The 14225-nt window shown below is 33.2% G+C and overlaps 1 protein-coding gene across 2 annotated transcripts in view; it reads right to left on the reverse strand.

The window, feature by feature from the left end:
- LOC118198816 (zinc finger Ran-binding domain-containing protein 2-like) overlaps positions 1-14225 on the reverse strand; it is a 67543-nt gene that overhangs the window by 48881 nt on the left and 4437 nt on the right. For both annotated transcript variants that reach the window (XR_004759854.2, XM_035370588.2), the window contains exon 2: positions 7062-7114. Coding sequence is in view for 1 of the 2 variants with exons in the window: in XM_035370588.2 (XP_035226479.2) it covers positions 7062-7114 (53 nt within the window). In the remaining variant the exon portion in view is untranslated. The remainder of the gene's footprint in view (positions 1-7061; positions 7115-14225) is intronic.

Genomic DNA, 14225 nt, shown 5'->3' on the forward strand with positions numbered 1-14225 from the left:
TTCAATTTGGGTGTTCCATGTAATGGAACACTAAGCAACAAAGTTTTAAGACAATACAGATCACACATCTAATTTTATATTAAAATATTTCTAGAATTATTGGATCATCTTACTGTGCTGTATTGGTTTTTAAAAAGCTAATTTATATCTGCATTTCAGTTACCACTAAATTCCGATATCCATTGGCTGATTTACACATGTAGAGTTTCAATGCAAAAGTAAAATGGAGAAGTTATTTACTAAAACTGTCAGTTAGATAAGATATATAATAATAGATAGATTAAAATAATGAACTGCTTCAAATTAAAAAGTCAAAGAAGAGCACAATTTCCTACGTTAACTGAAATTAAGTTTCTCTCTTCTTCACTGCTACGCATTAAAAAAAAACAAAAAAAAAACACTGAAATGTTTCAGATTTTAAATTACGTCCAAAGGGGCGTTTTTTAACATTTTGTGTGTTACCTTTCTTTATTAAATATCATGTTCCTCGCACTTAAACCATAAGATCCAGTGCAACAGCAATATCGCAAAATAGTTTTAAAACGAGCATATCTTTAGAATTTCCGATACAGAGACTCACGCGCTGGAGATAAAAATGTTTTTTCTGCACAACGTTGCCATTGCTCGCTTTGAAATCCTTGAGTTTGTTAATCAAAAATTCGTCAAAGTTTTAAAAAATAGGAAATCGATCATAAAATAAATTTCAAATTTCAAATTTGGTCTTCCACATGCTCATATTCGTTGGAGGATTACGTTATTCAAAATTCGATGACTCTATGTACCGTTGTTTTATCACAATACGAGAAATATACATACATTTATGCAGATTTTTCATTATTTAATTTCTTCAAATATAATGCAGGACTCTAACATTTTGTGGCAACAGTTTGAAAAGTGAACCGACATTTATGAGTCCGACGCAAAATGCCAAAACGAAACTAATAGTCCTTTCCTTCGGGTCGGGATTCAAATCCCTTTGGACTAAAAAAAAAAAAAAAAGTAGCATGTCTTGGTTCTTCACTTATTATTTAGGTTCAATGGAAAAAATGCTAACCCTACCAACAACCACTAAAAGGCTAAAAGTGTGGTCGAGGCTAACATCAATCAATGTACTGTGATGCGCCACGGTATGATAGCCTAGGCAGTAAGTGTTCGAAAGAGACATACAGGTATCTCAGTTAGTCAGAAGAAAAGTCGCTCTTATCTCTCTTCCTTTTTCTGAGAAACGCGCAAAAATTTTTAAAGGAAATTTTTTTGCTTGCAGTATGGATATTGATTGGGGAATATAAATTTTGGACTTTGTACTGTATACGAACGTATACCACAAATGAAAATTTAAAAAAGTTTTTATGGTTTAAAGGCTCGTGCTGAAAAAATATATAGCAAAACTTGTTTTCGTATGTGGTAGGGACAATGGAAACTTTACAGATCTTGGCAAACACTTTGCAGCGGCAGCGCCAAACAGACGACACAGACTCAAAAACTCTAGAGAAAACCTCTAATTGGTGAAAGAGGAAACAAACACAGTAAACCTGTTTGGCAACCCAATGGGCTGACAGGATGAGACGAGTTTTCTCCGACAGTTCAGAGTAATGACATCAGTCTGTGTAATTATTTTCAGTCTCGTGCCTTCAACGTGATATGTAAACTTCGGCACCCATGTCTGTGTTGGGACTGTACTCTTTCTTAAGCCTTTATTATGTGTCTATGTTACTTCTCGTTATTAAATCTCATTCTTAATGATATATGACTATCTCAATTACAATTGCTGCTTTTCTAAGTACTGTTATCTATACTTTTGTAGGCACGTGTTACTCGCGCTTACCTCAACTTCTACAGAGTCTCCAAATTTTGACAGATTATAAAGGTGTCATGGAATGCGAACGAAATAAGAATTAAGCATGGATTTTTTTTTAAAAATCTAACTGTAATCAGCTAATATATGTTAATTACATATTAGAACAAGGCATACGTTCAATTTTATTATGGGATAGCAATTTCTCTTTCGAGTTTAAACACTGAACAGCTAAAATCTATTCTCATAGCCATGTATGTCTGTAGAATAGCAAATCAATGAGATAAAATTTGAAATTTGATGATTTGGTTAAACGTTTTAAAGATTATTGCCATGACAAAGTGCATTAAATCATTAGAATTCAGTTATATAATGTGATAAAATTATACAGTACTAAGTCCGTAATCCGGACTCATCAGGACTTCAGCGATTCCAGATTAGGGGTTTTTCAGGATTATACATCATCAATTTAAATCTGGTAAGATGGCATGCAGAAATTATACAACTAAAAATATGAAACCGTAACTTAAAAAATAAACAGCAATTATGATTTAAAGGGTATCAAAATTTACAAAAGGAAAAGCTTAATATTTGTTTACTTTATTAAACATTTCTTTCAATGCAAGTTGTTTAAGTTGCTTCGTTTTTTGTGCTGATACTTTCTCTTTAATTCTATAAACAGACATAATTTCTTGTTCAGTTACAAAGTTCCACTGTTCAAGTCCTGTGATTGCTGTGTCGAGAATACCGACTAACTTGTCAATCGAAATTGTTCGTTTTTAATAACCTCTCTGTCACTTTCTTCACTATCGGAAAAGCGCATAGGTAAATGCTTTACGCTCGCATTAAACGTGCATGCGTAAATGCATTGCGCGCATGCATAAATTTGTGGCTTTGAGGTCCGGATTATAGATCATTCCGGATAATGGACGTCCGGATTACAGACTTTGTACTGTATAATACCAAAATCAACAATTATATAATATTAAACAAGAAATCTGCTTGTTTACAGATTTTCACATGAAGATGTAAAATAAACTAAGAAACTTGTATGAAAATTATTTAAGAATGGCTGAACGAATTCATTAAATATACTTTTCCTAACGAATGCATGATATATATGTAGTGGATTTAAACAATAAAGGTAGTATAATAATAGTCACTGCAATTTCATTTACAAGTGAAGGTACATATATATCAAACATGAATTTTTACTGAAATTCAACAGCTGTGGTGGGCAATTATATTTTAGCTTATTTGTATTGGTGTGCAAGTATTTAATATTGTAAAAATATTTTTATATACATGTTAATAATTTGTATTTTAATGATATATATTATATACTTAAAATATGTATCTAATCACTCTTTCAAAACTGAATCATAATTTTATGCAGATACACTAGATTGCTACGGTAGCCAAACTCAATAATTACTACTATAGGTATGCTTATTTATACAAGCGGTTTGCAAATTGCAGTAAATGAATAACAAAATACCAGAAGGAGCAGCAAATGGCTAAATAATAAATTTAATTTTGGCTCATAATAGTTATAGTCAATGGTAAACATACGTATATAATTAAGATATTTCCAATCCATGGTGTAACATAGTCTCAATTCATATTTAACATATTCTCAATTCATAGTTCAATGTATCCATAATTTATGGTTAAACATATTCTTGATTCATGGTTCAACGTATTGTCAATTCATAGTTCAACATATTACCAAATAACAGATCAATGTTTCACCATCTTTTGGTTGCTACTTTTTCAATACCATGATTTGGCGAAACCTTTGACCAATTCAATTTTTAATAGTATACAAACCTGTATATAATCAGAAATATAAAACACCAAGACTATAATTTTTATTGCCTAAACCACTTTTCCAGATAAAAAGATCATTAATCAATTAAAACTAGAATATTAGTTAAATAAACATTTAACTGCATTACAATATAATAGCACACTGAGCAGCATGACTTTTTGGATCTGCTCATGAAGATCAATATTTAAACTGCTTTTATTAGCTAAATTTTTACAATTACTTTAATCTCTATTTTCATAAACTTTCATTTATTAAGATGATATTTATATTATTAAAGGAAGTACGAAAACAGAATATTTTGAATTATTATCTAATACATATCAAGTTAAAAAACATTTCATGGGGATTCTCAGATAATAGGCAGTTGGCGAGGTTCCTGAAATCACGTTCGCCAACTTGGGTAATAGGTGCCAAACAGTAGGGATTGCCATATCCTCTGAAGGAATTTTTTTAAGCCAAAAGGGAAATGGCATCGAAAGAAGCTTTCCAAAAATTCCCTTGTCAGCCCAATATCAGGGAAAAATTGCATAAAGCAAAGTGTAGCGTAATGCATTGAGAAGGTAAACTATACACATAGAACAAATTGTAAACCATTAATTATTGTTGTGAATAAGTAAATCTACATAATTTTTTTTCAGCTTAATATTTCAGATTATGATATATCTAACTCCAGCATTATTAACTTTCATACTTCTCTTTTTTAATTCTTACCATTAATTTGAACAATTATCCGTAATAATGCTTATATATGTTTGAAAACATGTTCTTTATATAAATGCAGTAATGATCACGAAAATGCAATATATATCACATAGTTAAAGATGAAAGTTTAAAAAAATAAAATATGCATGTATTTCCACTGCACTATTACATCCTTGAAATGCATTCCAGGTTATTCAGTCATCATCTAGTTCGGTTTATATTGGACATACCAGATTCTTTTATGCACATAATTTTGCTTAACAATAACCTTATTAAATTAAGAGGATTAATTTAATTTTTTTTCCCTTGTTCAAGTGTGAAAACAGTTTTCATGTGGGTAAACAAAGAAACGTAATCCTGAATGTCATAACCGCAGGGAAACGAGATTTGTAACAAGCGTTTCTATGGCTTTTCACAATGTTATGCAATTGCTTAAATTTCAGAAAGAGACCAATCAAATACAACAGTGTAATGTTAATTGAATTTGTTTGTATTTATTCCATGAAAAGTTAAATCATAAAATAATTTTGTGCAATTTGAACTCTGCCTATAACCAGTGGTTTCAAACTGGTGGCCCCCGAATCAATTTTATATGATCAGCGAATGAATTTCAGATTTCTATGTTATACTTATTTGAAGTTTGAGTTCACCTTACATTCATTACTATTAAACATGAACATGACTAACGTGTCAGAAAAATCTATAAATATAAACATTACTCAAAGATTTGAAGATACACATTAATTAACTTTTATTCTTTTTTCGTGGAAAAATAAATAAACTTCTGCTCATGTTTTGGCTAATCGTTCAGATTTTTTACTGATATACCCAACTTTTAATACACAAAATCCTCTATATAAAGAAATCATTGAAATATGCTTGACGTAGAAAAATAGCAGAATAATGTTTGTTTAATATTTTATACTAACTTATTAGTATTTCAAAGTCTGATTATCATTTTATTGCATTTTTAATAATTATTTTTAAATATAAATTTGATTATGAGGGGTTAAAAAACTGCTTTTAAGATACATGGTGTCTTTCAGTGGCCTAAGGTCGTTTTGGAGTCAAGCCCCAGCTGATGGGTTTCCCTCTCTTTAAGCAAATATACAAGATGCAACACACACACACACACACACACACACACAAAAAAAAAAAAAAAGAGAGAGATACAGGTCTAATAAATCATTGCACTTACAGAATCAGTTCTCCGTGATATTATCACCTTCAAAGTAGTTCCCTTCAGCATTCACATATTTCTGCATTCAGTATTGCCATTGCTGGTAACAGATGTGGAACGAGGTTTTTAGAAGGCTTTCAGGAGATTTTCTGTTTTTTCCTGAACCTCTTCAGCTGATGTAAAATGAGTTCTCTTTATGTAAGATTTAATTTTAGGAAATTAAAAAAAAAAAAAAAAAATTGCATGGAGCCACATTAAGTGAATAAGGAGGATGCTCCATCACAGTAATATTTTTGCTGGTCAGAAACTGCTTGACAGATATGGCTGTGTGTGCGGGAGCACTGTTTTGGTACAACAGCATTCATCACTCCACAATTATGGCCTTTTTTTTTTCTAATTTTTTCACAAAGTCTTTTTAGTACTTCAATGTAGTAGTATTGATTAACAGTCTGACCACTAGGAACTCATTCAATCATGATGAACGTGCTGGATGCCTCTCTGGGTGCCCAGCATGTTCATCATCTTCCACACTCTCCCTTCCCCCTGAAACCGCTTATGCGATTCAAACACACATGCATGAGACAAAGTTTCATCTCCATAAGCCTCGGTTAACATTTTTAATTTGTCAATGGCTGATTTCACAAGTTTCACAAGTAACTTGATGTTGATTCGCTGTTCGGTTTTTACAATAGACATTTTCCCAGCAGAATGCAGTTCCACATGTTCACTCAATGATGCAGTACTCCCCACTGGCATGGTCAAGTCAAAACTGGCTGCATGGATAGAGGAGGTATGTGGCATGACATCACCAAAACAGTTGTTGCCAACTCCGCTCTGTTTTCAAAGCTACACACTTAGTCTTTTTTTTTTTTTTTTTGTGTGTGTGTGTATCACACCTCGTATATATTCGGTATTAGGAGTAGAATTAAATCATTTAGAAATTAATTACTATTTGTTATGGCCAGACTCCCATATATTTAACTATTAAGTAGATAATTAAAAAAATTCATTCTAATTAGAAATTATCTGGAAATATGGAGCGATAAGTTAAAAAAAGAGCATATTTTATTCTATAAAAATATGCTCTTATATGCTTATTCTAAAAAAATAAAATTATTTTATTCTGATTAGAAGTGTAGTTAATTTATTTAAGTCTATAATTAAAAATTTTAAACACTTTTTAATTAATTTATTTAGAAATGTAAGTCATAAGTATGGAAAAGGAGCATATTTTGTAATTTTCTTGTATAAAAATAAAATTATCTTATTCTAATTACAGGTGTAATTAATTTATTTAGAAAATAATTAAACAGCAAATTCAAAACATCTACTAACAAAGTCATGTGATCAGCACAAAGATTTATCTGCAAAGTCACGACACCCAACGCAATGTAACTACATATAAAAAGAAAATATCCTTTTCCCTTAGTTAACATCTGAGCTAGCAACCTAAACATTCTTCCCACTGTTTGGCGCCATTTCAGGAACCTTGCCAAGTGCCTGTTATCTGAGTATCCCAGTTTTCACATCATGCATAAAAAGATTTAACTTACCTTTGCCACATCGATTGCATGTAGTTCTACGTGCAAAATTCACATTGCTACACCTATTAAAAAAAAAAAAAAAAAAAAAAAAAAGGAAACAAACTTAAAAAACAATCTAATGAAATGAACAATTTACATCCTCATGCATATTTATATTTTCCATCTGAAGACAGGGATAAAGGACATTTCATAACTTAGTGTTTAGTTTGTAACATGTTATGACACAGTACAAATGAATTTTATTTTTTAATGGTTAGAAATCAAATGCACAGCATTAGTTAAAAAATGTCAACACTGATAATGAATTTTGACTTTCATGAAGTTCAGATGACAGAATATATATCACTAACCACACATAGAGTATACACGACAATCCAAAAGTAAACACTCATTTACTCAAAAAATATCACAGCAGCAGGATGTGGTTTTCGTAGAAACACATGGGATTTGAAATACTTTTTCATTATGCATCAGTCAAATATTCTGGCATGTTTGTGCGCATGTGTACACACACACAGTACCTTTCCATCAATAAGGTTCATACATGTACATACCCATACAAGAAAATGCACAGCATAGGCACAATGGAAAAGTACCTAAATAAAGAAGATTTTATCGCAAGTTAGAATTCTAGTACTTATGCATTAGCACAACCACCTTGATTATTTTTTACAGATGCAAAGTTACTTACTGGGTGCAAGTTGATGCTTTTTACAACTTCTTTAAGAAAAAAATTCCGAAACTAAAATATATTTATTATAAACTGGCAAATATTATCAACTATAAAAAGAAAACACACTTTAGGAATTTCATATACAAATTTGAATTATTAAATAAGGATTATACGATGCATTAAATAAATAATACACTGCTCAACATTGAAAATACAACACCAAAAAGGAATGATCAGAAAGTGATGAAATTTGGACAAAAGACAGAGGCAGCAATAAGTGATCTTTATTTCAAAATGATAGTCAGAATACAGAGCGAGAACGGCGTCGGCTCAGTAGGATGTACGACCACCGCGGACAGTGATGCACGAAGAAACACATCTAGGTATAGAGTCAATAAGAGTGTGGATGGTGTCTTGAGGGAAGGCTCTCCATTCCCTTTCAACCATTCGCCACAGTTCGTCTTCTGAATGAGGCAGGGGCAGAGTATGCAAATGGCATCCAATCCCATCCCACACATGTTCGATTGGTGACAGGTCAGGAGAACATGGTGGCCAGGGAAGCATCTGTATACCTTGCACAGCATGTTGGCAGATGCGAGCACTTTGTGGTCAGGCGTTATCCTGCTGAAAAATTGCATTAGGCAGCCCCTGAAGGTAGGGGATTGCCACCGGCCGCAGAACATTATCCAAGTATTGTTGGGCCGTCATAGTGCCCTGACTACGAACTAGAGGTGACCTGGAATCGTAGGCAATAGCGCCCCAAACCATTATGCCCCGTTGTCGCGCGGTGGGGCATTCCACAGTTACTGCCGGATTAGATCTGTCAACACCACACACGTATGCGGCGACTGTCACTGGATAAACAGAAGCGTGACTCATCTGAGAACACAATGTTTCACCATTCTCTCATCCACATTGCTCCAGTCCGGCACCATTCTAAACGTTGGTGTCTATGCTGTGGGGTCAATGGCAGTCTTCTTGACGGATGCCGTGAGTGCAGGCCACGTTCAACCAATCGACAGGAAATGGTTCTGGTCGACACAGGAACGTCAAGGGTATCTTGCACATGCTGCAGAATTGTGGTTCAAGTGACTTGCGGGACCGCCACACCTTGTCGGCGGTTGCGTCGATCCACGTGTGCTGACGTGACTCTGGCTGCACCTGCACCCCTCCTTCTTCCCACCATGTTTGCCACAGCCAATGCACTGGGCTCGCATCCATGTGGGTTTCAGCTGCGATTTGACATAAGGACCAACCCGCCCTTCTCAGTCCGATCACCATACCTCTCGTAAAATCGTCTATCTGCTGGAAGTGCCTTCGTTGACGGCGGCCTGGCATTCTCTCCTATTACACGTATCCTCCGGGATAAAAACCAACTTTCTTTGATAATTCGACTGGCAGAAATAACAACACGAATATCGCCCATTCTGTACGTTCCTTGGTGTTGCAAAAACAAATCTTTTTGTTCTCCATGTACACAGAGATTTGTTTTTGCTTAAGAAAAAATTGAGAGAGTTGTGTAAACGTGCACAACCTCAGCATTATATCTACCAAAAGCATCTCATGGTTCCTTTTAGCAGTTAGCCTATATTTTAGGGTGTCCCTTGAATTATCGCCAAGTTGTTATTTCATTTATGGTAACGTGAGTAGTTGATTGTTATGGAAACCCTATTCTGACATGATTGTGGTTAATGTAATTGATGGAAAAATATTTGTTGGATGTTAGTTAGGAAGTGTGTTGCGTACTGTGTGCTTTGCATCGTAAAATGGCTGCTGGTAGTAAACTGAGTCTTTAGTGGTATAGAACAAGAAAGCGGAAGATTGAGTCACTTTTTTGGAAGTGGTTGAGGACAGAAGAAAAGAAACTTTGTTGGATGTAAATCAAGGGAATTAGTGTCCTATTTGTATGAAGGAAATGCTTATGGTCAAATGTCAAGATTGTTCAGAATGGGTTTGTCGCAAGAAAAGTTCAAATGCTCACCACATAAAGTGCTCCATCAAAAAGGGAACATGGTTTGACAAAAGTTTTAGGATGCTGTTAAGGAATTGTGTGTGCCAAAGACTGAAGACACAGAAATGTCTAAGTAAGGTAAGTGGATATTTCTTTTGTGTACATATATTTTGTGTTCCTTTGTAGATATAATAAGATGTATTTCCTGCTTTATGTTATTTCATCGTTTGATTTAAAATGTAGTTTATCGAGATTATATATTTTTTTGCTTGACTCTAGTGTATAATTGGGTGCTCCTTCGACTTTTACGTGAAAATAGATTGATGTGTACAAGTCAAGTCAATGCACAATGCAAGTTTGTGCAATTCTCTGATGTTTTTCCAAGTGAAAATAGATTGATGAGTAGATGGACACCGAGTTCATGTAATTATTTGATTTGCTATTTTGTCATCTTGTCTTGCTATTCAATTTCCAAAAATCACCAAGGAAAACCCTTATATATATTTTCACCCCTTTAGCTATTATGCGTAAAAAACTACTCTTAGAGAGATGTTACTGCAGTTTTTTACAATGCTAGAAATTCCATAAGCTTATATTTTAAAATTGAGTTCAAGGTGAAAAATGTAACATTTTGTATATAAAAACATCTGGAACTAGGAATACAAAAAGAATACATAAGAAAATGGTGAACTGATTGATCGATGCATTGTTAAAAGGCAGCTGCGAAAGCTTGGCACTTGGAAAATTTGGCGAGTTTTAATATAGTAGTTGTAAAAACATGCAAAGTATCCAACTCTGAGAATTAGGTGATGCTTCTGCTGTGTCAGAAGTTCCTACAATGGCTCAGCACAGTTTGTACACCATTCTGCATAGTATTGTGTCACATACAACATCCATCCTCATGAATAAGGGCTGGCATATGGAACATTTGTAATCTTACATGTGTCGCAAACTTCTGATAAGCACCACCTACTGATGAGAAATGTAAACTATTCTGCCAATAAAGATTTTCATTATTAAAATGATTAAATTTTTTTAAACAGAACTTTTTATGTGCATTTCACTGAAAAATGCATCGTCTTAATATCTTTCAAATTATTGAGTTTTCACCATCCAAAAGTAAATTTTGCATTCACTGTGTACATAAGGCTGTGTTCAGACAGGGGCATAAAGGGCATAAGTGGTTAAAGCTGAGCTGCATTGCCAAGGCAACCAGTCTGTGCTACATCACATAATCTGGTTTAAGGTTCGTGGCACAAGGTTCCAAGCTTTCAACTTTACGCCGAGTTTGGGATAAGCGTCAACAAACCAGAGCGAAGCAAAAACGAGGCGGCTTTCTTTAGACGATTTCGCTGTCACATTGAAGGTAACATTTTTTTTTTTTTAAATATAGAGTACATTGTATGCGAATGAGTTGTAATCATATCCGAACGAAATAATGAATTGATCTTGCAAGAAATCTATGATGATGACATACATTTTTAATAAGTTTGCACAATAAATTGAAAAATATGGATGAAACTCGTAAAGCGAAAATTAAGCTCAGGATTATGCACGATGTGTATGATCCTGTGGATGATTGATCTCATCCATTATTTTTCATTTTATCATGAAAATTCTTTAAAAAATGCCATGCTTACAAAAATTTTATTTTTTCTGTGTAAATTATTATTACTTTCTTTCTGTTTATTATTTTTTTATAAATTATTACTATCATTTTCTTCCTGTTTATTTTTGTACTTAAGAATAAATTTATTGAAAAAGCTGGAAATATTGTATTTCTATTTGCTTCAAATGCTGATTTTCTTTCCAAACAAACCTCATGAATTAATTTTACTAAAACACCAAATCAATATAAAAAATCTGCTGCTTTTTTTTACAGTTAAAATATTACTTTAAAGAAAAAGAAAAAATTATTTTTACTTATTTAAGAATAGTCAATTCAATGGTGCAAGTAATAAAAGATGTTCTTTTGAGAAAACGCTCTTATGAATTCCAAGAAGGAAAAAATGAAGTGAGATATCCTTAAAACAACAGTCTAGACAGTTTTGTCTCCTGCGGATGTTCTGTTCTGTTTTTTAATTACGTTCTCCATGAAAGGAATTTACTTTTAATGAAACTGAACAGCAAACATAATTCATAACATGAACTATAATTTAATGAATACTATTTGTTATTATTATCCACTCTTTATTACTATCATTTGAATGGAATTTTGATAATTAAATTTATGCAATTTCTCTGGTAGAAATTCCTGGATAACATGAATGTTTATAATTTTGTTGTATATGAAGACTTGGGTACCTAAGATTTGTCAATGTGAAATTACTTTTGAGATATTGTTTGTAAATAGAAATGTCAGCATATGTTGAAATTAAACTCTTTATGGTGCTTTAATATGGCATGTCTGTCAGTGAGTGAACAATTGTCATAATCTGTCAGCAAATGAAAAATCATTAAAAATAGTTACTTCTGACAACAGACGTGGATGAAACTTGCATTTCTGACATCTCACAGCAGAGCAGAGTTTAATTTGAATTACTCATATGATGTAAACATACCAGTCTATAGAATTATCCACAAAAATTCCTGAAAGTTAGTGTTTACTATGTACTGTAGTCTCTCGAGTGCATACCCCTTTTTTTTCCAGAAAAATCATATGAAATTATGAGGTGCGGCTTATACATGCATATTATTAATAGATGTATACAAATAGCTGGCAACTCAGCAAATGCATTTAATGAGAGCATAAAATACATTGTTGCGTGAACGTTTAATAGTAATGTACAGTCAGAAGTCGTTAATCCGGACTCGTCGGGACTTCGGCGATTCCGGATTATAGATCATCAGTTTAAATCTGGTAAGATGGCATGCAGAAATTATAAAATTAAAAATATGAAACCGTAATTAATGAAATAAAGAACAATTATGATCTAAAGGGTATCAAAATTTACAAAAAAAAAAGCTTAACATTTATTTGTTTACTTTATTAATAAACATTTCTTTCAATGTAAGTTGTTTAATTTGCTTTCTTTTTTATGTGATAATACTTTCTCCTTAATTCTATAAACAAACATAATTTCTTGTTCAGTTACAAAGTTCCACTGTTCAAGTCCTATAATTGCTGTGTCGAGAATACCGACTAATTTGTCAATCGAAATTTTTTCGTTTTCAATAACATCTGTGTCACTTTCTTCGCTATCGGAAGCGAATTTTAATGACGAGGAATTTGATTTAAATCATATCAAAGACGGAGTACATCGAGATAAAATACTACATTTAGTAAGGAATTATAAGCCAAATAAAATAAAAACATCTGCCCTGAAGAAAAGAATAGTGCTGACAGATCAACTTCCAATTCATCGCGTGCCGAGGCGTCCCCTCTCCCCCGCCGCAGAGCAGCGTGAAATTGATAAACAGATTTCGGAATGGTTAAATAAACACAGGATATGCCTTTATCCATTTTTTGCAGCAATTCCACTGTTTGTTTAATGGACTTCGAAACATACTTTCGCTTTGTAGATCTTTTACATATTAGTAAATATATATCAGAAATTCTATTTCACATAATCGAAAGTTCAAGCTTACTTTTATAAAATTGCTCTAACAGTCTGCAAAAAATAATAAGCCGGATCCAATTCGAAGATTAAGGAACAACGCAATCTGCAACATTAACTGAATTAGACAATTTTTACCTTATACCGTCCGTTATACGTTAAACACGCATTCGTAAACATATTTTGCGCATGTGCAGACCTATATTCGCAGAAAGTTTGTAGCTTTGATGTCCAGATTATAGATCATTCCGGATTATGGTTGTCCGAATTAACGACTTTTGACTGTACTAGTTGTGGTTGCTGGTCATGGTGACCAGTTGTGGGATACTAGTACTAGTGATAATTGATACTGGTAGCGCAGCCAACTACTGTAGTGATAGATAGTCACAGTGAATAAGTCACAGAAACATGTTCCTTTTGATTGAAAATTTAAAAAATAATAATGTTAAGTACTGTTTTCCACTTAACTGCTTTCACACCTGCTAAATGGAAAAATATTATATACAGGCTATCTGTCAATTATCCTCAAAATTTTTTTTTAACTAGGCATATTTAGAATATCGTATTTTTCCTAAGAGAAATTATATATAAAAATTGAAGAATGTTTTATATATATAAGTATGCACATGCATGTTTATAGTATAGAGAGTACTACAGTACAACGCACAAATATTTCATACTGCTTTGCACAGAAATATGTGCCAAGTATTGGTCTTTCCAAAAAAATATCTCTTGACCATTTTGTTCTTTTTCTTTTTTTACCTTCTTCCATTGCCTCTTGGCTTATAAGAAGAGCAGATAAAAGAGTTGTTGAATTAGTAAAACTTTGCGGTGAGCTGAAAAGCCATTACACAAAATAATGAAAACAAGAAGAACGAGCACGGGAAATCAATCGAGCTGGAAAACAGCGCAAGAAAGGTGTAGATACATCCTCGCATGCACAAATTTAGCTTCTCTTATTGGCCACAGCTTAGACCCAGTCTCTGAACGGA

This window comes from Stegodyphus dumicola, chromosome 2 (assembly GCF_044657685.1).
Source record: "Stegodyphus dumicola isolate Sdum_Otavi_A_Nest chromosome 2, ASM4465768v1".
NCBI classification, from domain to species: Eukaryota; Metazoa; Arthropoda; class Arachnida; order Araneae; family Eresidae; genus Stegodyphus; species Stegodyphus dumicola.